Source organism: Gavia stellata, chromosome 12 (genome assembly GCF_030936135.1).
Source record: "Gavia stellata isolate bGavSte3 chromosome 12, bGavSte3.hap2, whole genome shotgun sequence".
NCBI lineage: Eukaryota > Metazoa > Chordata > Aves > Gaviiformes > Gaviidae > Gavia > Gavia stellata.
This window is the reverse complement of record NC_082605.1, coordinates 18,644,238-18,671,758: the sequence shown is the minus strand read 5'-3', so window position 1 is coordinate 18,671,758 and position 27,521 is coordinate 18,644,238. Positions and strand designations below refer to the sequence as shown.

Sequence of the window (27,521 nt, the reverse complement as noted above, 5' to 3'; positions counted from 1 at the left end):
ACCTTGGGTATGAAAATGGATACTGCACTGTGTGTCCCAGCACTGTGTAAGAAACTAGACTTGTTTCTGTTCTAGTCTTTTCCTACAACAAAGAAGAGGATGCACATGGCAGAGCATAGAGCAAGATTTAAAAACCTAGTGTGATTTCACAGCTGGTGTCCACTTAAGCAGCCCAGAAGTAATTTTCCGCTCAGTCCATGAGAACAGGTTTAAACTTCATTTGTGCCATTCACTTCCTTCTTCAGTCCTTCTTGTTCCTGTCTCAAAGGTTCCAACTCAGGCCCATCCTGTGTGGTTTCTTTCTTCCAGTTATTTCTGCCTTCATTTTCTGTCCTTACAGATTTAGGCTCCTCTTCTTTTGCCTTTCTTTCCTTCTCCTCCTTGGCAAGCATACGATAATTATAATAATTCATGATGAACAGGAAGGTTCCTGCCAGGACCATCACAGCTCCACATTTAATGAACATATATTTATAGTCCCCAAAGGTATCAATAAGAGTTCCTGTAAAACATATATTAAAAAAAAAAAAAAAGAAACTTAGAGATGAAGGCAAGAACATTGTGTTTTCAGATCCTAAATGTAAAGGGACACCCTATGTGGCTTTAGGATAAGACATTCTCTGGACTTCTGATCTCTTCCACAAATACGTAGAGTATTTGTGGAAATCCTGCAAATACTTCACACATGTTCCACTATTAGCCTGTGGGTAGTTAACGTTCATACAGGTAATACTACCAATAATGTGTACAGTTAAGTAGAAGGGAACAGAGAACCTACATTGCAAAGTCTGGACTTTTCAGGCACACCTATTTTTTCCATGCAGAACCTAAGTCCTCTGATCACAGAGTCTGCAGTCTTTCCACTGATTCCAATGATCACCTACAAGGATGTCCATTTGACTCGGTAGTCGTCAGGCTGCCAACAAAAGCGACAGCTTTCAGGAAGACCTTCATGAGATGGCACCTGGCCACAGGGTCTCATCTCAGACTCTTGACAAAGACCCTCCAATTTATTCCACCACGGGTCATTCACCAGCATTAGAGGGGACTCAGCTTTTGGTCACAGCTGCCCTTTCTGCGTCTATACTCGTGAGCTAAAGATGAAAGGGCACTGCGTGGAACTGGAAAACATTAGTTCCAGGGAAAGCAAAGATGATGCTGTCAATGTCAGATAATTTCAATGCCAAGACAAATGTGACAGGTTCCTCTCAAAGGTTAATGCCTCTGCTACGGAGTTACAGAATAATTGAAGGGAGACGGCTTAATTGAAATGTCAGTGTTCTCCATTATGTCAAAATGTAATGCAAATCTTATTGGGATTATGATCCTGAGCATTAATTCCCATTTACTGGCGCAACACAAACCATCCTTAACATCCCAAATCCTGATTAAAGTAAGACCCACTCCTAACCTGGCCTTCACAGTACAGATAGTCCTCCTTGAAACTGGCCCATCATCCATTAGCTCTCTGACTTTTTGGAATGCGTTCTCCTCCTTAAAAAGAGGGACCTTTAATTACTTCCTGACTGACCCCTAATGTTGAAAAGCTGATGATTAATTATCCCACTGCATTACACTAACAAGGGATTTTATGGCCACCAAATAGATTTCTTGATCACAAAACCAGTAATTTTTAACTGGTTTTGGTCAACGGTTCTTCCTGAATCATTCCTAGATGTCTTGGTGCACCATTTTCAATGCACTGTGTTTTTCATGTTACTGGTGAAACATCAACCAAACGCTAATTGCAACAATTTTTCCTTTTCTGCTAATCAGGATGACCTAGAGGTCTCCTAAATTGGTTTCAATGAGAGTTTTAATGAGTAGAGTATTGGAAAATTCAACAGTAGGATAGCCTTGCCTCTTTTCCTTTGAGAATAAGATAAAGTCGTAAAACACACTGGGAACAATTTACTTAGTTCATTAAAGCAGAACCCTGCAGTAGGTTATTAAAATGCCAAAGAACCAATAAATTTGCTGCTTATTAAAATGGTGGGGAAAACCCTACAAAACTAATATTACTGATTATTACATAGAACTGTTTTAGCCTCATTAGCAGTCTCTGGTCATTAACTTAATCTTCCACACAGAAAATTACATAATTCAGAAAATGGTCATTTTAAAATTCTATTTTCTTTTGTTTGTCATTAACTAAATAATGAATCTCTAAGCAAGAGGATACAGCTGCTTCTGTCACACTGTATGAGCTACATGGTCATATGAAGAATTAAACGGCTCTGCAAGTTGCGTCATACAGAGTATTAGCCAGATCTCAGTTTTGAATCCAGGAAACGGGTTTAAACTGCCTTCTTTCTGTGTATTCTTTAAATTTATGATGATGCTGTCATATCAAAAGAATTAGCAGACTTTAACTTTTATACATCAAAATACAGACAGCACACACAACCTAATTAAACATTTTAGCATACTTAAAGGTAAACAGTTTCCAAACCAGTTATTCAAGCTTGCCTACAGGTGAAATGCAAATTGCAGGACAGGGCACATAGATAGGATGGTATCTATACACTGAGAGGATGTCACCTATAAAGTCATTTAATTCATAGTCAGCTCAGATTTGGTAAGGACTGCACTTGAGCCAAATGCCAGATTCAAATATGGTGTCTTCCAGACATGGTGTGTTCCTTGTAGAAAAAGAAATGAGCACACGCTATAGAGGGAAAGAAGCGGAGGCTGTTAAAATCATTTATCTTCAGATGACTGTAAGCCCTGCTGGAGGTTCAATATTGTCAGCATGGACATTTGAGGGTCTCTGTCTTTTGATATTTCAAACCATGCCATCCAAAATAAACATTTTTTTATTTTTGGAAGAGCCTTAAATCTATCAGATGCTCTGAGATAATTGAAATCCATAAGTGGAAGTACTCAGAGCCTTAGAGACAAATAGCATATACCAGGTTTGAGTCGACAAGAGGATTTCATAGAACCATTGTATTTTACTGTGCTTAAATTGTGGTGGACTCCAGCCTTTTGCAACAGGAGGAGCCTCCAGAAGGAGTTGTCTGAAGTGCAAGGTTCTTGGTGTTGCAGGAAGTCCCACTCTGCAAGTTCAGTTCAAGTGTTTGAAGGTATCAGGGACTAAAAGATCATTCTACAAACCCTTGACTCCAACTGGAGGACTACACAGAAAGGAGTAAAGAGTAAATGCTGGAGGACATACCTAGGACCTGCCTTCCCTGCCCAATTACTAGTGGGAAAATTGGGTAGGAAGCAGAGAAAACACATTTAGAATCAGTTCTTGCCAACTGTGCTTGCAAGAGTCTAAATATAAGCAACAACCCAGTGGAAGCAGAGGAAGAAAATACACTCACCTCCAATAGGTGGTCCCAGCAATATTGTGCAGCACTCCGCAATGGTGACCAGGCCAACAGCGCTTGTGAACCGGGCAGCTCCCACGAGGTCCATGAGCGTTTCAAAGAGCATGGCACAAACCATGCCGAAGGCCAAGCCGAAAAAGACAGAGTAGACGACAAGCCCCGTGTAGCCAGAAGCCAGTGGGCACAGAAGGTGGCAGGTGCCGTTGAAAGCAATGGAGAAGCTGAAAAAGTATTGAATCCGCGGCCTCACCCACTTGCTGTTTGCAATGATGCCAGTGGTAGGTCGGGCAATCATATCCACAATAGCAAGGATAGAAAGGAGGAAAGCAGCTGAATATTCATCAATGCCGATGTGCTTTGCATAGGGTGCCAGAAAAACAATGGGGGCAAAAAATCCCAGGAACATGAGCACATTTCCGATCAAGTAAATCAAGAACCCTCTGTGCTTAAAGAGGGAAAAATCAAGGTATTGATTGATTTTCTCACAACAGTCTTTTCCTCCTTCGTCTTCCGTTTTGGTCTCCATGGGGATGTTCACAGGACTACTCATTTCCATGACATCCTTAGTGACCTTGTCCTTGAGAGCATCCTTCCCTTCCTCAATCGCCTGGGTTTTGACTGATGCTGTGGCTGCCCCGATGGGTCTGAAAAGGGCTCCAGCCACACAGCAGTTTAATAAAATTGCCCCAAGAATTAAAAAGCTGCCCCTCCAGCCAAAGTTGTCAAAAAGGAACTGGTTGAGAGGAGCCAGGGTGCAAAGCATCACAGGGCTCCCCGCCATAGCAAGGCCATTTGCGATGGGTCTTCTCTTTAAAAAGTATTTCCCTATGATTATTACTGATGGTTGGAGGTTGAGAGCAAGGCCGAATCCTGGAACAGAGGAAAATAGTTGAGATACACAAGGGAAGATTTGAGACCCATTTATCCTCAGCTCATTGTTTTAGGCAAATTCATGAACAGTAGGTCCACTGGTGCCTCTTCAACATGGTAGTCTGGATGCCAACTTTGCTTAAGATATCCCTAAGCTTCTGGCTGCCGCATTTGGGTAACCAGACCCCACAAAGACACTTTCAGTCAGAGAACACCCCTTCCTTTCGCACTGCAAATCTCTTGGGTGGCAAACATAGCACAAAGAGTTTGCTTCAGAATAAACTGAAACTATACCCTCAACGAATGCTGGCTGATTTTGTCCAGACACAGCAGCCTTGTTGGAGAAGAAGACGGATCTATTAAAAAAACATGACAACTCCCTGTTTGAGGTAGGTTGTTCTGGCTTGGACAGTGCTGACCACCAAAGCGCATCCTCCTCACGTGCGGCTGGGGCTGGCACCCCCTTCCACGGGTGGTGGGCACCCAACACTGCTGCCGGGCAGACAGACCTTCACAGAAAATAACATCACCTGTCTCAGCCGCTACTAATTTGGTGGTGTGAGCAATTCAGGTCTGATGCAAAAGATTAAGAGGTCTGCAAGTACACAGCAAAACAGCTACTGAGGATGCTAATTAAACAGGACCCTAGAGTGTTTCCTTTAATTAAAATGTATTTTTATTGCATTTAGATATATAAATGGTATTATAAATCTGCATTGCTAATTCAGTTAGCCAGCTTCTCTTGCACAGGTGAAATCTGAAGGCAGAGATACCAAATGCTGTCATGGTCTCAACTTTCTGTGGTTCTGTTTGAGAGTGCTAGCATGTAATAATCTCTTCCTTTCAAACATTTCTATGATGTGCTGTATTTCCTTAAAAAGTTAAATTGTCAGAACTCCATCAAAATGACACTTTAAAATCATGCCACATATTTACCACCCTATCATCCAAGAAAGAATGAGCCACATTAGAACTAAGCAGAAATGTAATCCTTGAAGTGATTATACCAGAGAACATGAATCCTGAAAATAGGGTCATGCAGATTTTTTCTTGTTCATTAGTCTACATAATTAGTTTGTTTAACTGTGCAGTACATAATTAGGCATATTGCTTTACAGAAGAGAATTTAGAAAGGTCAAGGTCCTCAAAATTAATTAAGGAACACTACCATTAGTCGCTGATAGAGTAGAATCCAACTGATGCAGCAGAATTCAACTGATGTTGGATAGCTTCAGTTTGAATGGTTACACAAAAGTATGTTTTTTGCCAAGTATATGATTCATTTTTTTAATTACTTGGAAGTTTACAACATTAAAAATAAATTGAAATGGCAACATATAAAAATTAGTCTTGATATGAAACACATTCTCAGCATGAGCTTTTCTAGGTAGTCCATATATTTGGTAGGGCATGTCTTCGGGAAGTACAGCCTGCTCATAACCCATAAGGGGCCAAATTCATCCCGGTGAGAGGGCTGACCTGAGAACTATGGAGGCAAAACACAGCCTTGGTTAGAGAACACCCTTGATGGTGCGCAGATATAGGAATGCATCTTCTTTCACCTGAGAAGATGCAACCCAGTGGATTACTGCATTTAACTCCCTATTTCCCAGGCTGGTAGGTAAGGGCAGAAATTGAACCATCATTTCCACAGAATCATTTTTGGTAGGGACCTACCACATGTTGTGTGGAGAAGGAAAATCAGACTGGATGCCAGCTACCCACTTAACCAATAATCAAATCAAATTTTTTATTATGTGAACATTAATTTGCCAGTCAGACAAATCTAATTTAATATTACCTCATGCTCTTCCCATTAATTAAATTCAGAGAGTTTCAAATTGACTGACTGGAATTTCAATTTACTTTAAGCTTTTGGCTGACTTTAGTTGGAAATATTTACATCCATTTTATTCCAGTTTTCAGAAACTACAGCAGCTTTTCCATGGCTGAAATTGTTACTCAAATAATAGCCACATTTTCTCCCCAAGGATACAACAGGGAGGCCTATCAGTGATGTTGCATGAACAGAAGCAAGCCTGTGCCAGAGGGAGCATCCTTCCCTAGATTAAATACATCTCCCTCATATTAGAAGGAAATAAGTGGTGCTTCAGGAGTGAGCTGTGTAGCTATTGATCTTGTTCTTACTTTATTAGCAAGGGAAGACCCTACCAGGTATTTCAATGTTCAACATTAACAGCTGAGGCAAAGACTCCAGACTCATTAGTCAACATGCTTCACCCTACATCCCATTTTATTTCGTGGCAGTCTAATTGCTACACATTGAACTAAACTCTGACCAGTCATTATTGCCTTGTATTTAGCTTTGAAATTTGCTTGCTACTACCTCGGACTTGACAAAGAGGTTGCATGCCTAAACACCTATTTAATGCATCCTGGCTGGCATCTATCCAGGTCGACAGCTTGCAAACCCCATTTATTTTTCTAAGTGCTATAAGGAAACAAGTGAGGAAGAGAACATGGGTTTTACAGCATATGCAAAGTGCCTCGTGCAGCCCACAGCTTGGTGCCATCAAGGACAGAGCTGCTTCAGACCTGCCTCTGACAGTGGAGCCCGGCCCCTGTTCTACATGCAAATGGAAAAAGACATAATCAAGAAAGCAACTGAGATTGCCGTGTCTAATCCCTCCACTGTAAACAGATACTTCCTGCTCTGCTCCTCTGAAAAGACCTCTATTAATATGCCAAAGGCACAGGACTGTAGCAGGGACCGCCTAGTACCAACTATCTTGTTTTTATCTCCATCCCTGCAAATTACATGAACATGGTCTTTTACATCAGTCTGTTTTCTTTTCAGGCTAGTGGGAAGGACGCTAGAGAGAGTGTGATGTTTACAGGTTGCTTTACAGTCATTGCAAATCGCCTTTACAGAAGTCTCTCTCCTCATACAGTAACGCTGTCTCAGCCGCGTGATGAGCAGGCAGCTTCTTAATTGCCCTTGAATGCTTCCACGTTAGGCCTGAGCAGTGAAAGCGCTTCAAGCATAATTAGAGGCATCAAGCATGTTAGCAGGATTACAAGCATCTTCCCTTCTCTGACAAATTAATATTCCTTCCCCAGCACACACACACCATGCCTGGAAACGGTGGGTTATTAGCTAAGACCTCATCCATGCAGCTGCCCTCATTCAGCAAGCAGGAGGGAAAGACGTACGTGACAAAAAATGTGATTTGCTCTGAGGAAACATCACGGCATTAAAGACAAGGGAGACACGGGGGCAGCTTTGCCCCTGTACCCTGTCACTGGCATGAGGGTTACACGTGCACAGCTCATATATCGACTCTCTGGGATGGGCAACGGACCAGATTTGGACCAAAAAAGTGCAAGGTCTTCATAAATCCTAGGCCCATTGGGGTTAGGCACAAAATTCCCTCCTGGCACATTTTTAGACAAGTACCTTTGAAAATAGGAGTTGGTGCCTTCCTACAGCACTGTTCCTTGCCTGAGCCCTTCTGCTCACAAAAAGGCATGTTTTTAGTAAAGGTTTTATGGTTTTCTTGTGCTAATCCAGGGTTAGTGAACTTGCTAGAGGACATTTGTTTAGCAGGGAATGATGCAAGCTCATGCATCGCTAAATATTGAATTTATCCATGGGAGACAGTGGTTATTTTTATTTCTTATCACTTTGTTTCTAGAATCTCTTTCAAGGAATCTACAAGATTTATCCACTTAGTAATAACACAGTTTCATCTAACTACAGTGACTCACCTTAGAAAGAGTAAGGTTTAAGAGAGGGAAACCTACATGGGGATTTATTCACTACTGTACAGATCTAATAAAGCAATATTGTTGTAGGAGAACAGGGTGACAAACTTTCTGTACCAATTTACTTTGCTAGTGGCTGGTTTTATTGATTTTAAATGTTGAGCTCGCACTTTTCATGTTCAGAAAGCAGCAACACTTAATGCAGCGGCAGAGAGATAGGGAACATTCATTAAAACATACACTCTGCAACCTCAGAAGCCAATTTTGAACTCATTGTGTCATGTTTTCAGGCAGACGTCCCACCTGCACTGGAAGAAATATTGGCTGTACCTTAGCCAAAACAATCAAACAAAAATGCTTACAATTAAGCATCTATACTCACACAGGTGGAGAACTCCAATCCATCCACCTTTAAAAGCAGTAACCCAGGACCTGCAGGTTTTAAAGATGCTGGACTGAGCCTATGCCTTCTCCTGCTTGAGTTTCCAATATGGAAATTCATATTTCAATACAGAAAATTCAAATTATAACTTCAATAAGGAAATATAGTTTATTTTTTTTCTCAATATGGAGAATATTGCACATTTTCAATCAACACTAGTGGTTATTATTTTCAGATAAAGGACCTCCTAACCTCACAAGCAAGCAAAGGGCAAGTAAACCAAAGCAAACCCCTGAAATCTCATTTCGTATATCTCATAGAGGGAAGATAACGTACAGTAATATAGGAACACGGGTGCTTTCTTCATAGTTGCACTTGTATCTCAAAGGGCTTGCTTTGCCCAGGGCAGAGTGCAGTCAACCCGCGTTCACTTCATTGGGAGCTGAGGGCACTGATGTCCATGCTCACCATTGCCTCTGGCTGAGAGCACTCATCTGCAAAGAGCACATCCCCTGCTAAAATCCCACACGCGATGTTCAGTCAGGAACACCACGCTTAGCCGGGGATATGCTCTTTGCTAAAGCTCACCTGGAGCAGCTAACAAGTGAGGGCCCCTGTCCCACCAGCTTTTTATCTCCCCAGGTTCCCACTGTGTTTGGCTGAGGTGTCCAAGGGTGGGTGCCCAAGCCAACAGAAGACAACCTCAAATGCAAGTGGAAAGGAGACACTTTCTTCTTACCTGTGATGAAGCCCACACAGATGTAGAGCTGCAGGATGCTGGTGCAGAAGGCAGCTGAGACCATCCCAATGCCACACAGCAGGCCTCCGAATATAACCACGGGTCGGCTGCCATAGCGGTTTACTAAAATACTGCTAATGGGACCTGGGGAAAGAGTGCAAAATGGTCCTTGAGGCAGGTATCTTCTGACAGAAGGGCATCTTTGACACAAAGCAGGTAAAATTCTGCAATATTAGTGCCCCTGAGGTGCTGCTGCCAGCTTCTAGGGTGACTTCAGGAAGAAAATTGGAAGAGAAAGATGATCCGCACTGTGTGGAGATGGCAGCATGTCCCATGCCACACGGTGGCTGTGTAGTCGGTGACAGCTCCTGCCTCCAGGACTTTAAACTGTCATCAGAGAAGGCAAATGGCAATAATAAACCAGGTGAATACATGATCGCAACATAGGAGCTTCTTGATTTATTATGATGCTAAACCATACACACAAAGCACTGGTTCATATTACGAAGCTCATATCATGAATACTGTTGCATTTTTAATGCCTCTATATAATGCAACTCCGATACTGCTGACCAGGACTGAAGCTTCAGCAGAACAGTTGTTAATTAAATCTTAATAGCAATCTATGTAGGTAGAAACAGTTTGGGATGATGGATTAGCTGTAGCTCAGAAGAATGAGTTTGGTCTTGCATTTATGTAAAGAGGTGGTTCAGGAAAGTGCAAAATTATGAAAGAGGGAAATAGATTAACGAAGACTGTGCACGCTGAAAGGAAGGGTTTAAATCTGAGGAAGTGGAACATGCCAGCAGCTTTGGGCGGAGGAGGAAAGAAGGGAGGTCTTGTGCATAGTAGTCTCTACCAGTTGGAGGACCAGTGAAAATCGGAATCACAGAATAATATATGTCAGAGGGACTTTGAAGGTCTCAAGACCAACCTCCTGCTCAAAGCAGAGCCAACTCTGAAGTTAGATCAGGCTGAGAAGTCAGAACAAGAGAAAGCAAACTGAGCAGAAAGAGAGGTCCAGAAGTCAAACTATGAGATCTAAGAGAAAGATTCTGTGTTACTCAAAAACCCTGAACCAAAATGCTGCAAAAACGATGCTGGAAATGAGGCAGGGGGATACAGGCAGCATTTAGTATCTTATTTTACCTGACTATTTCTGGTGTTACTCAGCACACAGCAATGGTGTTTCAGAGCCCAGTGTGTCTGTTTGCCTTCATTCCTGCCATTACGAACAGCCCACACCACCCACATACAGATTACTGGAAATGGGTATTTTAAGCTTACAGGCACCTCTGAAGAGTTCGACTGTGGGATCTACCTCACCGCGGAGCCATTTAGTAGGATATTTACCCTTGCTTAAATAATCTCAGCCAGAAATAGTGCCAGAGCTCTTCCCAGACCCTGCAAACCACGGCACACTTGAGCACAGGAGCGAGACCCAAAAAACCCCATATCCCCTCAGTGTGGCTGACAGCATCCAAACAAGTTCTGTTATAAGCTGTTATAATGTGCAAGAATAAAAAACAGTAGGTATGACTGGTTTAATCTAGGGAATGAAGCCCATTGTTACATCAGTAACATGTAAAATACTTTCTACTAGATGTCTAAGGTCAAAACACTCATAAATGAAATACACACAAGCACAGTCTTAACTGCGTGATCTGTGAGCTGGTCCCATTGAATGCACCGTTTAATTAAATTTTCTGTGAGTGTGTAATTACATGGAGAGTTTTTTCTCCTAATCCTGTAACTGGATTCACATGCATGCACCCTTTTGCTGCACAGAGCACTACAGAATTCAATAAGAAGTTCTGGGGAAAGAGATACATATATCAAATCAGCACAGCAGGAAAGGGACCCCTTTCTCACTGAGTTTCCCCTGGTCAGGGCTTGGACTTGCATCATGCTTGAGCTGGTCTCAGCATGTCCTGTAATTCAATAGATGGAGCCAGTGTTCCTCAGAAAGGCACCAACACATTCCTCTGCAGCCTAAGGCCACACAACTCTTCCATTTTTCGATTTTCCATATGTCCATGTTTCTCCAGAATTAATCTAATTACTCAACTAAGAGAAGGTGGTTTCACTTCCCCCTCCCGCTGGAAGGGGACTTTCACTACAGGACATCGTACCATGGAGCAGACCATTTAAAGCCCACAAGATTTCTGCTAAGGCCCCTCTCCTGCTCTGATTTGGGTCAATTCCTGGGAATAGAAGCCCCTCCTATGAGAAGTAAAACAAAATGCTCACTTATGTCCCACTCTTGCAGCATCCACCTCAGGGGAAGGGGAGTATGGATCCACGCCCCTCTCACTCCAGGCCATAAGCTTTCATATTGGCTTCACCCATCAGTAAGGATGGGTTTGGACCATGACAGCAGATGTTGAACTGGAAGAGGTGAGGACGAGACACATTCTGCTCTGCTTCCCAGCTACGGGGACAACCCGGGGTAGAGGCTGGAGTAGATGAAAGCAAAAGTTCCTATCCCAACCACTGGCTTTACAGATGAGAGCACCCTTCCTGTGCACCCTCCATGAATGTGCAGTGTCCTCAACTGCATCCCAACTTCCCAGCGATCACTTATTAAGCCAACTGCAATTGCTCCCTGTTCTTGTCTTGTGTGATCTCTCAGCAATGCTTTACAGCAGGTCTGCATGACCTTCAGCAAACAGCCTTCATCTGCTGTAACCAGCATTACCAGTTTTACAGGGGGATAATCAGTCCCACTTGTTTGCCAGTCTGGGTGGGAGAGCTGTGGTCTCAAAGGTGTTATCTGCCTGGGCTGGGATGAGCTCACAGGGAACTGTGACAAACTTCAGAAGCAACATAAGCCTTTCTCCTTTGCAGCCTGAAACCTTAAGTCCAGGCCCTGTGAGCCTGCTTTGCAAATAAGCATGGCATACAGGATCATAGCACACACTCGTGAATGCCAGCATTTGATCTCCCTGACCAGCCTCACCCACGTAGGACTGAGGGTCGGAGACCTCTAAGATGCTAAGTGCAGCCAATTAGAGGAGAAAACAGGAGCAGAGCATCCGGACTAAACCTTTCCAGCCACCGGAGAATCCACAGCGAAGGCCATGATGAGCACTCAACCTGCAGGGAAAGCATCAGCTAGACCTACACTTTACGAGACACCAGAGGATCCAACCCAAGGCCTCGAACAGTTGGGAAACCAAACCTCCCCGAGCTGCTGCTCATAGGGCGACGGTTTTGTAATAGCCCTGAGCACACCTTTCAAATGCACTGAAGCAAATGCAAAATCACATCCCCAGAATTACTTCCACTTTAGTCATTTGGACCTACAGAAACGTCCATAGGCTTTAACGGAGCAGCCTTTCAAAAGCTGTCCCATCTCTTGGCAGAAACCGGCGCACGCAATATGTCACATAGCTTTGCACACTTCAGCACGCAAACCTTGCCAATTTGGGCAGGCGTAAGAAGCACAGACACGTACACCTTCACCCTGCCCAGATGTCTTCAATGATCAGCATCACACCTAACAGATATAAATGCACCTCTCCTGCCCTGCTCCACCGCATGCCACCCATAGTGTACTTCTCGTAGGGGGCTGATTAGCCATCAAGCACTAGGTAACTTTAACAGCAGTGTTCAGGGGAGCTTCAGAAAACATCAAATAGCTCAAGTGAAGGCAGAGGAATTCAGAAGAGGGAACAACAAAGCCAGCACTGCAGTTGTGGGAAATAGGAAACACGATTACTGCTTTGCTTGCAGCTATTGCAAAAATTAAAAGTGTGACAGCCCCTGGAAACACGGTGAAATTGAAAAGCAGGACCTGTCATTTACCAGTTATTCAGCCTGCGTGAAAAGAATAAAGATGCTGTATATTACCACACAGAAACCAATTATGATAACAACGTGTGCAGCTTAGATCCCAAGGCACCTTTACTTGCTAATACCTGCCTGGTCAAACGTGCAGGAACCACAGGCTCCCTGTCCTGGCATCCAAACTAAATCATCCTTCCTTCCTGCGAACCAACGGCGGGAGAAGCTAACAGGAGTCGGGGTGATTTTTGCCTCTTAATTTACAGAGTGAGGTGAGGACAGGGCAAGAGAAACAGCTGGCAAAGCTCTCAGAAAGCTGCCATTTACCTGGCTTGACCTTGCAGAAGCAGCCGCACTAATGCTGTCTAAGTCCCTGAAAAGTCATGGTGAGGAGCAAAAGCCATCTCAGCTGCTGAGAGACTGGAACAGCCAGGGCTAGTGTCACCCAGCCAGCGCTGTCCCCACAACCCCACCACCATGGCAGCATTGCAACTTCTAATGAGGAAATTAGAAGTAAAATTTAATCACTACCTTGCACCCCAATACCTTCCAAGGATGAGGCTGCCAACACAGGGGTGGTAGCAGCCAGTGCTTCCCTGTGGGAAGGGGTGGGATTTCCACCCACCCAGCCTTAGGAAAGAAGGCAGCCCCTTCTACAACCCAGCAAGAGGCTTCCTCCCTCCTGATGACCTTCCAGCCGCAGGCATCATTTATCATCCATCGCAAGGCGATGACACGAGACAGCGGAGGACAGAGGGGGGATGCTGAGCCTCACCCTGCTGCTGGCTTCGCTCAGAGCCATCCCTGTGGCTCTGCACCGCCCCTGGTTCTCAGGTCACTGCTGGGGGACACTCTCTCCGGTGGAGCTACCATCATCCCTTGGATAACAGCAAGGAAAGCCGGCTCAGAAATGCCTCGCTTTACACCCCAAGCCCTTGCAGAGCAGGGTGCACACAAAGGGGGTTCTGCCTGCAGCAAAACTCTGCAGTCTGGAGAGCAACAGTTCGCACCAAATATCCCTGAAAGATGCAGCTGGGATCATGGCACTCCTGGAAGACTGATGTAATATAAAGCACTATCCTCAGCTCATATAAATCATGCCGGTTTAGCGCCTGTCCTGTATAAAGCCTCTCTTTTCTCATACCTGTGGCAGACTTCCACTCGTTGTTAGCTGGTACATGAAAGGCCATGTCAAAGAAGCTGATCTTGGTGGCAAGCAAAACACAGCAACTCGCCGGTGGGAAATACAGCAAGCCCTAACTCATTTGTTAGCTTGTCCAATTACTTTTCACCTTGAGTTTTGTGTTTGCAGAAGTGAAAAGGACCCTGAAGAGGAGATTGTAAAACCATAAAGAAAATGCAAATACCCTGGACCGTCCTCTCTTCTCCTCCACAAAGCCAGGCCACCTTGTCATTTATCCTTTTTGAGCCGCTGAACTATGATCCAGACAGGATCATAACACAGAGCTGGCATTTAACAAGAAACATCAATCCAGACTGGCTTAAACTCTTGCAAGTATGACAGTGCTCAAAAAATAGACACCTGAATTGCCTTTCTGTTTTCCTCAATAAGCTTTATGAATTTTTTATGAGCTGTAAAACTTCCAGTGTTGGTGAAAAACACCAATGTATTTTTAACAAGCGCTAAAGCATTCTTCTCTCCCATACCTCTAACCACATATATATCCCTTATTTGTAAAGTTTAGTTTGTCTTTTTTTTTATCTTAACCTAATACTAAGAGAAACAGTTTTCCCCGTTTTCAGTGGGACCTGGCTTGCATGAATTTCTGCTGAAATACTTCTGTGCAGGGCTCTCAGACAAGCAACTAGGAGCAGAGACCCTGAAAGACAGACCCCGTAACCCTGAGGCCTCCATGCAATGTGGGTTTTTTCCAGGTTTCACAAGACTGACCTTCTGACAGTGTAAAGTGGCACAGAGCCACTGCAAACATCATATGTCTGCTGGTAAGACCATTTGACGGCCACGCAGATGATAAAATAGCAACACTTTAAAACAGCCCACTGAAAGGACCCCAGTGCTGGCAGATTTGGGACCACCAGTGCCCCCATCACCGGGGCTGCAACGTGCAGCTCAGGTTTTACCACTTTTCCGTAGTGACAAGTGGCTCTAAAGAGCTGTTACTGTACAGGGACATTGGTCAGCACCAAAAGAACTGCCCAGATAGTTAATATTTTCCAAACTGCTGTGAAAACACAGACAATACTAAGGAACTCAGCACGACATGACTGGCGTTGACTATGTGGAGTCACTGGGGACGTAAGAAGGAGCGGAGCATACTCAGCTGGGAGGAAAAGGGGGGAAATCATTTATACTAATAAAACAAAGTCTATTATTACACTAGTAGTAAAACAACGACAGGAGCAGGCCTGCAATTTCCTCAGTAATAATCTCATTCCCTCGGTGGAATAACAACACTGCCTTCGGCCTCGTAACTTATCCACCAGGGTACCAGCCCATTGTAACAGAGCAACCTCCTCATTACCCGGCAAATGAAAGCAAGTGCCCCCACGTTATTAACACACTGCCAGAATCCACCAACCTCCCGAGGTGGAGGGGATCAGCATCAGCCATCAGCACCCGGTAACGATGCATGGCCCGAAAGGGAAGTGGCCTGAGAAAACACAGGGCACAGTCGCAAAGGCAGGGGGAAAGGGATGAGAGGGTTAAAACCTGAAGCCTTTCAGTCCTTTGCCTTGCTAGAAGAGAATTCCAAGGTCCAGGACCTGGGTGGCTCCTGCTCTCAAGTGTTTGTCACCAGGGCTTGGAAGACTGTTGCTCACCAGCTGACCCATGTAAAATGAGCCCTGAACATGCCTGCTCCAGATCACCAGAGGAGGAGAATTGCTGCTATCTGGTAATAATACCGTGTATTAATAGTCTCAACTGCTTGGTTCAGATGCTTTGTTTTGCACCTGCAATGGCTGAGGAGCCCACACACAACTGGCTCTTCCTCAGGCAGTGCTGCTGCAGACAGGACGGCCATGCACGCTGGTGCTGGAGGACAAGCGGCAGCGAGCAAACGCCCCAGGTGACAGCCATGGTATCATACACCCTTCTGCCAGACCCCAAAGGGCAGCTTCCAAAGACCTGTCCACCCCTAAACTGCCCTGATGCCTTCTGTTAGTATTTCTTTACACTGCAAATAATAATTTTTAAGTACGGAGGCTGAAGTCCAGCATACGCAATAGCAGCTCCAACAGCTAACCACTCACCAGAAGCTGCCTCTCGTTCTTCCTCATAGGTGAGGAAAATGGTCTATACATTAAAGGGGGCAATGGCTGCAGTTCCAGCACAACCCCTGTGAGATGCATAAGCCGAGCATGGGAGAGAGTGCCTGGACACAGGTTACTTGGTCATCAAACTGGTCAGTCCAGGCTCTGTGGTGCTGGGTGTCCCGGGCAGGACTGGCACCGTATCCAGCTGAGAAGGCAGTGAGTGTAATGATCTGGTGCAGAAACCAAGCCGCGGCAGCCCTCCCTCCCCAGCACCCACCAGGCACGTCCTTGGGAAGCCAGGGACCCTGACCTCCCATCAGAAATACACGCATTTGCCACAGCAGCATCCTGATGTTAAAAAAAGAAGAAAAACAAAGCAGATGAGGCCCAAGCTTCAGAAAGACAAAGCGTCCTCTTCCTTATCCAGCAATCTTATCTGATCAGTGCTTCGGCATTTCAATTTCCAGATTACACAGCTGACACGCGCTGCTCCTGCGGCACACGGAGAAGCCACAGGCCAACAGCTCCAAAATTGGGGCTGGAGCCAAGGTCCTTCGTGTCACTTCGTATTTAGGCAATTAAATAACCACTCCTGCAAGGGGATGGCGTCGCAGGTGCCGAGCACGCAGCTGCCTGTGCTCAGTGGTTTCCCCGGGCTGCTGGTTTGGATCTCACCCACACAGCAGATCACAGCCGCTGACCATCAGAAGGTCATGACTTCACGTTTTTTGAATTTCTTTCCCATGATTTTTTTTAGCTAACCTTTTGCTTTGGCAGGACTGCAGACTTATATCCCTTCCGTCATTTGAAGCCCAGCTGCAGAACATGAGTTCCCTATGCAGCTGAAACACCTATTCCCTGAGATCAGCAGCCCTTCGTTACCAGTCCTAACATACTGCTCTGCAAGCAAATTGGCCCCTACCTGGCCATGTTCTCCAAAGGGCTTTGTCCACCTCCTGGAAGCCCTACATAATTTGACCAAGAGACCAGTTATGCTGGAGAGCCATCCAGGGGCAGAAGAGCTGCAATGCTGCAGGATAGGTTGGCATCAAAGCTCTCGCACTCCTTCCTACAGCAACACAGAAAACGCATGCTGTACTGACCGGGAGAAGCAGCTTTCACATGTTTGAACTTCACTTGGGGGAGTGGATTATAACTTACTCCTGGCCTTAACACCTGCTTGCGAAGCATTAAGAACCCCTCAACCAAAACTCTTCGCTTTCTTCTTCCTAGTTCTTATTAATCTCGGTTTTTATTAAGTCTATCACATCTCTCTTACTGCTGCCTGGTGACCTTCCTAACTCCAATGAAGGGCAAAATGATAAAGCTTTGTGACCAAGTCCACGAACACAGAAATATTTCACCTAAACCTATAGTGCTATTATTGCTCTTAAGTAGAACAGGGCTATTTAAAAAAATAAAAAATACAAGCACATACGTGGTGACCTTGCAGGGCTTGAGTGCTCTCTGAGAGTCAGAAGTATATGAATCTGCAGCACCATCCATTACAGAAATCAAATCATTCCTCACCCGTCTTTCTTAACAAAATCCACGATCATAATGGTGCTGCTACCTCGGGGATTGCCCCAGCGTGGGAATATGTCTTGTTTCAATGACACGGGGAGACTGATTGACTCTTGGTGGGACTCCAAGAGGTGGTGACAATAAGCAAAAGGATGAAGTCCAGCACTGGGCAGCTGAGCTGCGGGTACGCAGGGAGAACCTGCCTGGGCTTGGGCCACAACGGCAGGATGCTGGATATCCATCAGGGATAACCAGAGATATTCCTTTTGTTTCAGCCTACACAAAAGATCCAGGTGGAAAAGCACCTGCCCAGGGAAATCCTAGCTTGAGAATTTTTGTTGAACCAATGCTGTAAGCGTGTAAGTCTGGGGACAGACTTTTTAGTAGTGCCTGTTGTGATAAGACAAGGGGTAATGGTTTTAAACTAAAAGAGAGCAGATTCAGACTAGATATAAGGAAGACATTTTTTCTGATGAGGGTGGTGAAACACTGGCACAGGTTGCCCAGAGAGGCTGTAGATGCCCCATCCCTGGAAACATTCAAGGGGCTCTGAGCAACCTGATCTAGTTGAAGATGTCCCTGATCATTGCAGAGGGGTTGGACTAGATGACCTTTAAAGGTCCCTTCCAACCCAAACTATTCTATGATACTGTGAAGTAGAGCGAGCTGATGCATGATACATTACTGCAAATATCACCTCTCCCTCTCCTCTCTCGTAACCCTCGCTCAGCACTAACGGCTGATGAAGGAGGCGCTTGTGTCATTTCAGACACCCTCAGGTAAATGAGGCATCCCACGGGGTGGTCAGACACAGCACAGGACCCAGAGGACACAGGTGCTGGATTTCCTGGAAGGACCAGCGAGCAGCTGGCTGCGCACCGCAGATCCGCACTGCATCCGTACGGGCTGAGCATCTCCGAATGCAAACCGTGCCCAGGTACTTACCCTTTTATTTCAACCACCCAAGCATAACGCACAAGGATAACCCCTTCGCTTTCTAGGAGTGAAGCCACTCATGTGGGAACTCACAGGCTTGGGGCTCTGGGTTTGTTAAAGAACAAGAAAAAGCCCCAGCACATGCTGCGGCAACTCATTTCTCAGCAGCAGGGGATGAAAACAGTAGCAACAGCATGTGAGCTCAGCATCTGCAAAAGGACACATGCCTTGCAGAGATTATTTCTTAAGCCGAACAACAGCCCCACAGGACGCTTCACACAGGCAACCTGCTCTCATGCAAACAGCTCTTTTCCTCTGCCCAGCTCTTTGGGACTCCACACATAGAAAATCTACTGCAAAATTTTGCCAGGTACCCCCATCACCAAGCTTCTAGCAGGTAAAGCCACCACCAGTCAGGGTACATCCTGCCCTGGCGCTTGCGGTCCATCAGGCAATGTCTGAGCCAAAACTGGCTTGCGGAGGGCAGGCACCTCCTGAGGCCTGGCCGGGACTCTGTTAGCCACTTGCTGCTTGTCCTTGAAAAAACCCCACACCTCCCTTCCTGTGCCTCAGTTTCCCCTTTTAGTGCTGTGGTACTTCACAACTATTTGCAAGCACTTGGGATGCGTGGAGAGCCCTGGGTGAGGTCTTCCAGAAGCAGAGAAGGTTTTGATGACGTTTGGACCAGACCAGAAGAGAACATTGGCAGTTTTGATTAAGTTAAAAACTGCAGAATCAAACTCATTATTAATATAGCTTTACGCCACTGCATGTTGTAAGGTGCTTTCTAAACCTGTCACTGCAATTTATCATGCTAGCAGTGTAATAAAATACGGCTATAAAATTTTGGATTAAATGTTCAAGGTCAATGGTTGACTTTCAACTTCCCAATCTCTTCCTTGCTGCTTTAGCAGATGCTCTATTAAGCAGTTACAAGCTCTGGGAGAAAGTTTCTTTGGAGAAAAGACTCAGTTGTGGAGCACCTCCAAAATTAAATCTTCAGACATTTCATCCAATTACAAAACAATAAATAATAAATAACAAGAGTAATAAACACTGGCTGGCTTCAGGATAAGGCTTTTACTTCAGAAATGCTCTCATTTTTCTTGTGTTTGCAAAAGGTGGCTCTCTGCTCCTGTCTTTGCAAAATAGACAAAAGGTGATTCCCTAATTTTAATAGAAATTTGGATCTGTAAGAACAGCACCCTGGAGACTTTGAGGGGAGTATTATAGCAAGACTGAGACCAAGACTCTGCTGCGCTACATACTGAATAAAAACACTGTATGGTCCTGATGCAACTTAGCTTTTTATGTATTAAGGGGCAACAGAAGCAGCACATATTTACATCTACCAACTGTATACAAACATGCATAAGGCTTAGCCGCACAACAATTGCAAAAGAAAGAGTGAGATTCTTCAAAATGAGGGAAAAAACTGGTCAGATATCTCCTGCTCTAGCCCCAGCTATTCAAGCTTATCAGCTGAAATGACTCTGTGTCAGGATTTGGTCTCTGGAGTTTCACTCAGACGACTTCTGTTGTTTCATTACAATGATGAAAGGAGCATTTTGGCCACAAAGTCACCATAAAAAAACCCTGAAAATGCAGATACTGACCTAGGTATTAAATTATTCTCTCTATCCTGGCACACGTGCCGGAAAGCCGTCTCATTGTTCAAACTCTAACAATTGGCGATTATAAAAGACATTACTTCTTCCCATGATCCTTACCTCTCTTATAGCCCTAGAGGAGACCGTAACAGCTACAAGAACATTGCTGCTATTAAATTAGTAGCATCAGTATTTCTTATTTTTAGAATGTTTGGCTGCTTCCCCCGATGCTGAATAGGGCAACTAAATTACTAGCAAATTAATATTGCTTATCTTCTCTTTCCTGGGAGCTCAACTGCCTCCTGCTTTCCCTGGGCAATGGTTATCTCTGGGGACCCATCTGTGGCCTAGCTTGAAATGTGTCACCCTTAAAAATGGGAAAAGGGCAGCTCAGTTTGGTATTGTGAACACGATGCAGGCACGCGGCCCAAGTCAGGAGGCGTGAAGGCCAAAGGCTTTCATTTTTGCAATTATATTATTTAAGATTGTCTCCTTGAACAAAACCCATCCCTGCCCATGAGGAAGACCTTGGGAGCCTTGGTCTTGTGTTGGCATAGCAAAGTCCAAGGAGGCAGTTTGCAAAAGGAAACCCCACCAAGGACACGCAGCAGGACGACGGGTGCCCTATGATTCTCCACATTTTGACAATGTTGGTGTGTCCTTGTCACCCCCAGAGCCTGATCGGGGAGTTAGGCTGCAGCTGAAGAAACCTTTAGAGAACGATCGTGGCATCTCCCCTGGTCTCGTACGGACAGGTCCTGGTACCTTTTCTTTACAACCAGCAAAGACTCTGCTCCATAATAGTTTTCTCATTTCGGGTAAGGAATGAGCTCTTTGCCCATGACCAGAAAAAAAAGTGGAAACATTGCAAAACAGAAATCCTTCTTTATCAGATTGACAGGGTTTCACCCTGCAGGATTAGTCAGAGAAAAGCAATGTTCCCTTGTGCTCCTCACTCACCAACCTCCCGGTTTGCCCTCCGCAACTGGAAACGTGGAATTGCTGAACATGAACACTGGAGAGAACTACAAGTACCCTATCATAAAGTCCAGGCTATCCACTTTACTGCACACTAATCTGTTTTACTACTTGTATTATAGTGACAGAATTGTTTTCTGCAACCTAGTTCAGATTAAGAAACTGGGGGATAAGACACATTAAAACTTCTGCAATATATATTGCCAGAGGCTCGGCTGGTGTAAAACAGCTTCCTAGGGGAATTAAGCAAAAAGTGAAGGGCAGAAACAGTCTTGGCTGCTGATTTTTCAGTCTTAGTCTGAAAAACTGGCACTGCTCTGCTGCTACAAGCCGAAGCCTCAGGTGGTCACTGTAAATCTGCATCCATGCTGTCAAAGTCAACAGAGCTACTCCAGTGGAGATTTGGGTTAGTTTATACAAGCATTTTCAGAAAACATGCTTCATTTGCATTATTTACAAAATGCAAACATAAGCTCTGTTACACAGTAAGCAGCACAGCCTAAAAACAAGTCCCCACCAACGAGCAGGCCAAGGAAACAAGGAACTGTCTCCTGAGGATGTTTGCAAACAAAAGCTGTTGTCAGTGGGAGCATCAGACCCTCCGCACCCTGCCAAGGCACCGGGCGACACAGCTGCCCCGAGCTCCCGGCGATGGAAGGAGTCGAGCAGGGCGGCCAGGTCAGTCCTCGCAGGGGACATCCCCGTGCTCGGATGCCAGCCTCGCTGCCCTGAGTCCTGGCTCCGAGAGCCACGACACACAGGAGACGTGGCCGAACACCGGGGAGGGGACAGCAATGCCACAGCCTTTCCCTGAAGCCAACTGAGCAAACAGCAAAGCCGCTGCACTCTTGAGCAAAGCTTTTGATCTACGTGGCCACCTTCCAAATCATGGCCATTTACTGCTGCTGGAGCAGGGGAAGGGGTGGAGGTGAGGCAAGTTTGGGGCTTTCCTTTCGTGGCTGCGATGCCCATGCCTGACACCAGCATATGCACCCCTTGGCCCCTCCAGCCCCCAGGACAAAAGGCCTGAAGCTTCACATAGCAGATGCTCAGTGCACCCGGCGTGGTTTCTGCGTGGTCATAGCCCACCCACCCCTGCACCTCCACGCAGGCTGTGATTCTGCCTCACCACCGGTTTGGGAAGGGAAGGAATGGACAAGCCATAGCAATAATTACCTGGTTTAGTAACTCTACTAGTTACTCAGGACTATGTTGAAAGCTTACTTTGGCATTTTTAGAATTTCTTTTTTTCAGAAAAGATTAGCAAAAATCTAGTGTTAAACTATTTTCTAGTTTTTCAGCAAAGTAAATGAAGCTTTGGCACACAGGCATCCTAACAGCTCTAACAGGCACCGCAGCAGAGCAAGACTTTGGCAGCTCACAGGAACCGGTGCCCGGTTCATAAATCAAACCTGCTCTGGCATTAAATGCCCAGTCAATCAAATTAGATGTGTTAAATACGCTCTTGGGCACATGTGTTTCATTTGCTCCATGTTCTGCAAACTCCCACCGCGGACCTGTCTGCATCCACTGAGCGACTCGGCGGCTCAGCCTGGATTGCTGCAGAGAGAGGGACGATCAAACAAGCATAAATCTTATTCAAGAGCAGAGCAGAGGAGGGGAGGACAATTAAACGGACATAACTCCGAGCAACTGCAAGGCAAGTGTGAAGGTACAAAGGTACAATCATCTGCAATTAAGTCTAACAGTGCCCAGTTGTATCATGCCCCATATTACCGTATAATAGTGTAAGGGAGGGTAAAGTTAAAGCTCCTTGCAAAAAGGCAGGAGACACTCAGTTAATTGGGATAAAAGTCCACTACAACATCCCAGGTACAGAGCACATGCCACTGGCTTGAACACTTGGAGAGAAAGTGAAGAAAGTGGGTTGGAGAGTCTGCAGATGGGAGAAGGTAGAGGCGATGAGAGCAGAATTTCACCTGCTCCAGCACCAGCTCATCAGCCGTGACCTGCATGCCAAGAGGCTCAAGATCCCCATCTACACCCCTGTGAGTAACTTCAGGAGCTGCCAGGTGCAGGGTTAGCCTGCAAAGCACGTTCCTCGCTCGCCCATGGTCAGGCACGAGGCACCTCTTCCGTACCAGAGGGTGGGGGGACACGTTTTTATTGGAAGACAAAGCAGAGCTGGCAACAACCCACAGAGGCAGCCAGGGAGCCCCCAACCTACAGGTAACTACTTTGGCACGTTTATTGCAGCGTTACAGGACAGGCAATGGGATATCACTTCAGCACATGGCGGTCTGCGGAAAGGACATGATTTTTGGGGCTGCTCCATCAGCGTCTCCCCCCTACACTATGGCAGAGCAGGGTTTCCCACTGCTTCACTGTGGATGATGGAGGTTGAAATCATAAGATCATCATCATGGTGCCTTGAGCCCCAGCTAACATCTACCCAAGACTAAGTGCAGTGGAAGAAACAGCATTTCCCCAGGAAGAATGCTTGCACTGTATGATAACCTGAGCTACTGGGCAGACAGAAGGAAATGTGTTAGGGACCCAGCCATCAGGGAAAGGAGCAGTCCCTGCTCTCCGTGGGACACATTTAGCACACTCACCTATATTAAAACCCCAACTACAGCCTTCCCAAGAAGTCATGTCCTAATTTTAGTACCAGACCATGAAATTTACAGCAGTCTCCACTCATTCACATACTTCTGGAACCAAATATTACCCATCTGTCTTTGACTTCCAAACCACGCAGCTTCCTAGACACTCATCTGTAGGCAACTGAACACACCAAAGGCATGGGCTGCCTACTTTTCCTTTTTTTCCCACCTGACTGCTTCAGAGATGTTCCACAACACAGCAGATCCAAATGGAAACCAGCTAATCAGCCTGAAATTTACCCCTTTAAAACAGGGCTTAAGTAGCATCTAAATGGCAAGCGGTCCTTCTGCCTGCCTCCCCACGGCAGTGTTTCCCTCCCTCACTGCAACCCACATGCTCCTGTTCAGCCTACACAGAGCCCGGCTCTTTCCTTTTCACTGCAGACTGCTTATTTGTATTGCTGGGGCTGAGGGAAAGGTGCTTTTCTCTGCATTTAATAAGAAGCTCCAGTGGAAACCTATCCCAAAGCCGCAGCGCTTCCCAGGGCTCAGGCTCAGCATCCCATCAGGAAGGCCAAGGGGGTGGCCTGAGACAATGGCACTGGCTTAAGTGGAGGATTTCTCTTTCTAAATCGCTGGTTGGGTTTTGCCCTCGAAGTTCTCCATTTGTGGGTTCTCAAATAGCAACTCAGCCCTTGCAGAGCTACTCTCCGTGGGACCAAGCCTTCGCAGTGGGTTACAAAAGAGTGGATTACAATAGGCTCTGATTCAAGCATCGCTTCTGCTTTACAAACCTTTACAAAGCATCTTTACTTTCATTACCAACTGCGCTCTCCAAAAAGCTCTACAGTGCATTATTAAGGAATAAAAAATCCCTTTTTAAAAACAAAGAATATTTTCAGAATTGCTTTAAAAGCCAAGATAAATGTTGATGAAGTTTCCTGCAATTACAGAGCGTGGTTCCTGTCTAACTCCCATTGGAGATTTAATCAAAGGCAGCCCAAGTTTTTCATTGAGTCATGAAAGTGATATCAAAATCATAAAAAAAGAGCAAAGTTATATGCACTGCTTTGCAACTGATAAGAACGATTGACTCTGGCAATTTCATTGCTGTAATTACAAGCCGCCACAATAAACAAGCAGCTACTTCGTTTATTGCTCTACTCCACACTCACCTTTGGCTGAAACCCAGACCCAGCTATTTCACACCAGCCTATTCTCAGGGCTTTTTCACTGATGCCCACGGAAAGCTTTCGCAGATGATATTCTGGTTGCTGGTAGTGGACCACCAGTGCTACCCTCAGCAACATGCCAGGTCTGGGCCGTGCTTCTACTTCACAGCCTCTTGGGTGCAAGTTACGAGTTTGTGTCCAAGCAAGGCAGGAGGATGCCCGTGTCTCTTCGAAACAGCTCACCCGTCCCCTCGCCACTCGGATACAAGGAGCAGGGCTGCTGCTGCCTGTCTTTGGGCGAACAGAGGTGCTGTGTGACAGGGCCAAGGCCACCTTTTGTTTGTGGTGTCAGAGAAATCCTCCAATGCAGCCCGTGGCTGGCAGCATAGCCGGGGAAGGGAATGCAGCAATTGGACACACCATGCAGCTCAGTATCTGGTGCGCAGAGGATACTGCACCCCTTTATAAAGGCTTCCACGTAACCCCGCACCCATATTAGTGAAATAAGCCCTAAATTGAAAAGCAGCAAAGGTGCTGCAAACCCAGCTGGAAAAGAAGGGGATGTCAGCACCAAACTGGTCACAGACGACATTTTCAAAGGCATTTGGTGTCCCCCACAGGTGCAAAAGGCACCCAGAGGGGTCAAAAGATGCCTGCACCCGCTGAACCCAGTGACAAATTTGGAAGGCACCAGACCTGTTTGAAAATCCCAACCAACACCAATTTACCTCTGAAAAAACTGCCACTTCACCCCTTTCGACTCCACATACGACTTGTTTCCCTAAACGACATTGGAAACACGATCAGAAAGTGAACCTGTTGATAGCGCTCATGCAGATGGACACTGCTGCTTTCCCTGTCCGCTGGCCCGGAGCAGGGATTTCTGGCTTATTTCTGGTGTTACAACCGCAGGGGCTGGTGCAGGTTTACTCACCTGCACCATACGTCGTGGCCAACATGATCGAGGAGACCCAGGCGATCTCGCTATAGGACGTGCCAAAGAAATCCTGGATTTCTTTGAAGAAGATGGCTACGCCTTTGGGGAAGGCGTATGCGAAGCCGATAGAAATGAAAGCGCCGAAGACCACCACCCAGCCCCAGCCGCCGTCCGGCGGGCCAGGGGCTCGCCCCACGTTAGCAGGGGGTGGCATGGCAGGGGGTGGCATGGCGGGGCTGGGCGAGCGCTCAGCTGTGCCCAGCGCTCCTCGGGAAGCCCTGAAAAAGAAAGTGCAAAGGCGCAGGGTCAGTCCCGGAGATGCTGCTCCCCCAGATCCCCGGCCTGCAGCAACGGCATCGCCCCAACGCAGCTTCAGTCTGGTTATCAATTTCTAATGTCGCACCCCACCCATGCCGCTCTGCGTTGCCATTTAACGCAAAGAATATCAGCTATATGTAGCAGTGTCCCCTGGCACCCACACTGGGGCTGGGGGGAGAGCCGGACGGTGCCAGAACTGCCCCGTGGCGGTGGGTAAGATCACAAACGGCGGCTCCGACCCGGTGCACCGCCCCACTCGTGCGTGCTCAGCCCCCCCGGACCCCCTCCGCACGGCAGGCTGGGCCGCAGCCCCCGGACACGCGTGGGACCCCGCAGTCCCCACGCGGCAGCACCCACCTGCGGGAGCGCGGCGCCGGCGCGGCCACTGAGCCCCGCCGCGGCCGCCCGGACGGGACGGGACGGGACGGGACGGGACGGGACGGGACGGGACGGGGCGGGGCGGGGCGGGGCGGGGGAGCCGCCCGCACCGCCCCACGCGGGACCGGCCCGCCTCGGCCCGGCTCCCACCCCGCCCCGGCAGACGGGGACACGGACCGAACCTCCTCCGGGTTTTACATGCCTTTCTCCTTTTCCCTTTCTCCCCTTGTTTTTCCTCGCCCCCCCCCAAGCCCGGGCGCTGCGGGAGGCAGCAGCACCCAGCCACCCCCGGGCATTAATTAAACCATCCTCAGTTATTTAAACGATAATTATTTTTTTCCCCCTGTGTGTCCACCAGCATCCCAGCTCTTTTCTCCTCTTTACCAAGTTGCAGGACACTCTCCTCTCCCCGTACCACCACATCATTGCAGACTTGTGCAGTTGTCCACCCGCTGTTGAAGTTCACCAATTCGCTGTATATTCTCGTTTTTACACTGAAGTCCCTTTGGGGAAAAGTGCGGTGTTTGCTCTTGCTGGGAAGTTGCAGTTCCACGATCAGACGTGCATTTTGCTCCACCTTGCCTCCCCCTGGCTTAAGTACCAGCCCCACGGGTCTTGGAGGAATTCAGCCACGTGCCCTCCCGGCCCCAGTTTTGGGGAAATTCATATGGAGCTGGCAGGTGAGTGTCAGCGCTCTGGCACGTCCCGCTCTGCCTCCAGCCTCCCGGGAGAGGGAGGCCTTCTTCCCTCCATGCGTAACCACGAAGGCTGGGGTATGATTTGGGCAGATTTTACAAATCATTTTGGCAAAAGACATTTTGCCTGCAAATCAGTAACACTACCCGCATCACAAACACGGCCCTTTCTTCCCCCAGGCAGAGCTTCGACTCCCCTTTGGCTTTGCTGTATTTTAAGGTTCAGACGAACTCTTCCCTAATCTCTTATAAATCTCTAGTCAATCTGTTTGCAAAAAAGGCAACCTAACGCTCAAAAACCAAGTCACGCTAGTTAGGTGTGTGGAAATCA

General features: G+C 46.6%; 1 protein-coding gene across 1 annotated transcript; it reads right to left on the bottom strand.

The window, feature by feature from the left end:
* Positions 1 to 209: 209 nt before the first annotated feature.
* Positions 210 to 26,013, bottom strand: LOC104252607 (monocarboxylate transporter 2). The gene is made up of 4 exons (XM_059823276.1): positions 25,797 to 26,013; positions 9,053 to 9,196; positions 3,330 to 4,205; positions 210 to 502 (listed from the first exon to the last, which is right to left on the bottom strand). Exons 1-4 carry the CDS (start codon positions 26,011 to 26,013, stop codon positions 210 to 212), a joined length of 1,530 nt encoding a protein of 509 aa, XP_059679259.1.
* Positions 26,014 to 27,521: the final 1,508 nt, after the last annotated feature.

Coding starts and splice junctions, on each gene's coding strand:
- LOC104252607 (XM_059823276.1), bottom strand. CDS start 26,013: ATGCCACCCCCTGCTAACGTGGGGCGAGCCCCTGGCCCGCCGGACGGC. Junction 4,206..9,052: donor CTGTGTGGGCTTCATCACAG/GTAAGAAGAAAG, acceptor CCTCTGTTCCAG/GATTCGGCCTTGCTCTCAAC. Junction 503..3,329: donor GCTGGGACCACCTATTGGAG/GTGAGTGTATTT, acceptor TATGTTTTACAG/GAACTCTTATTGATACCTTT.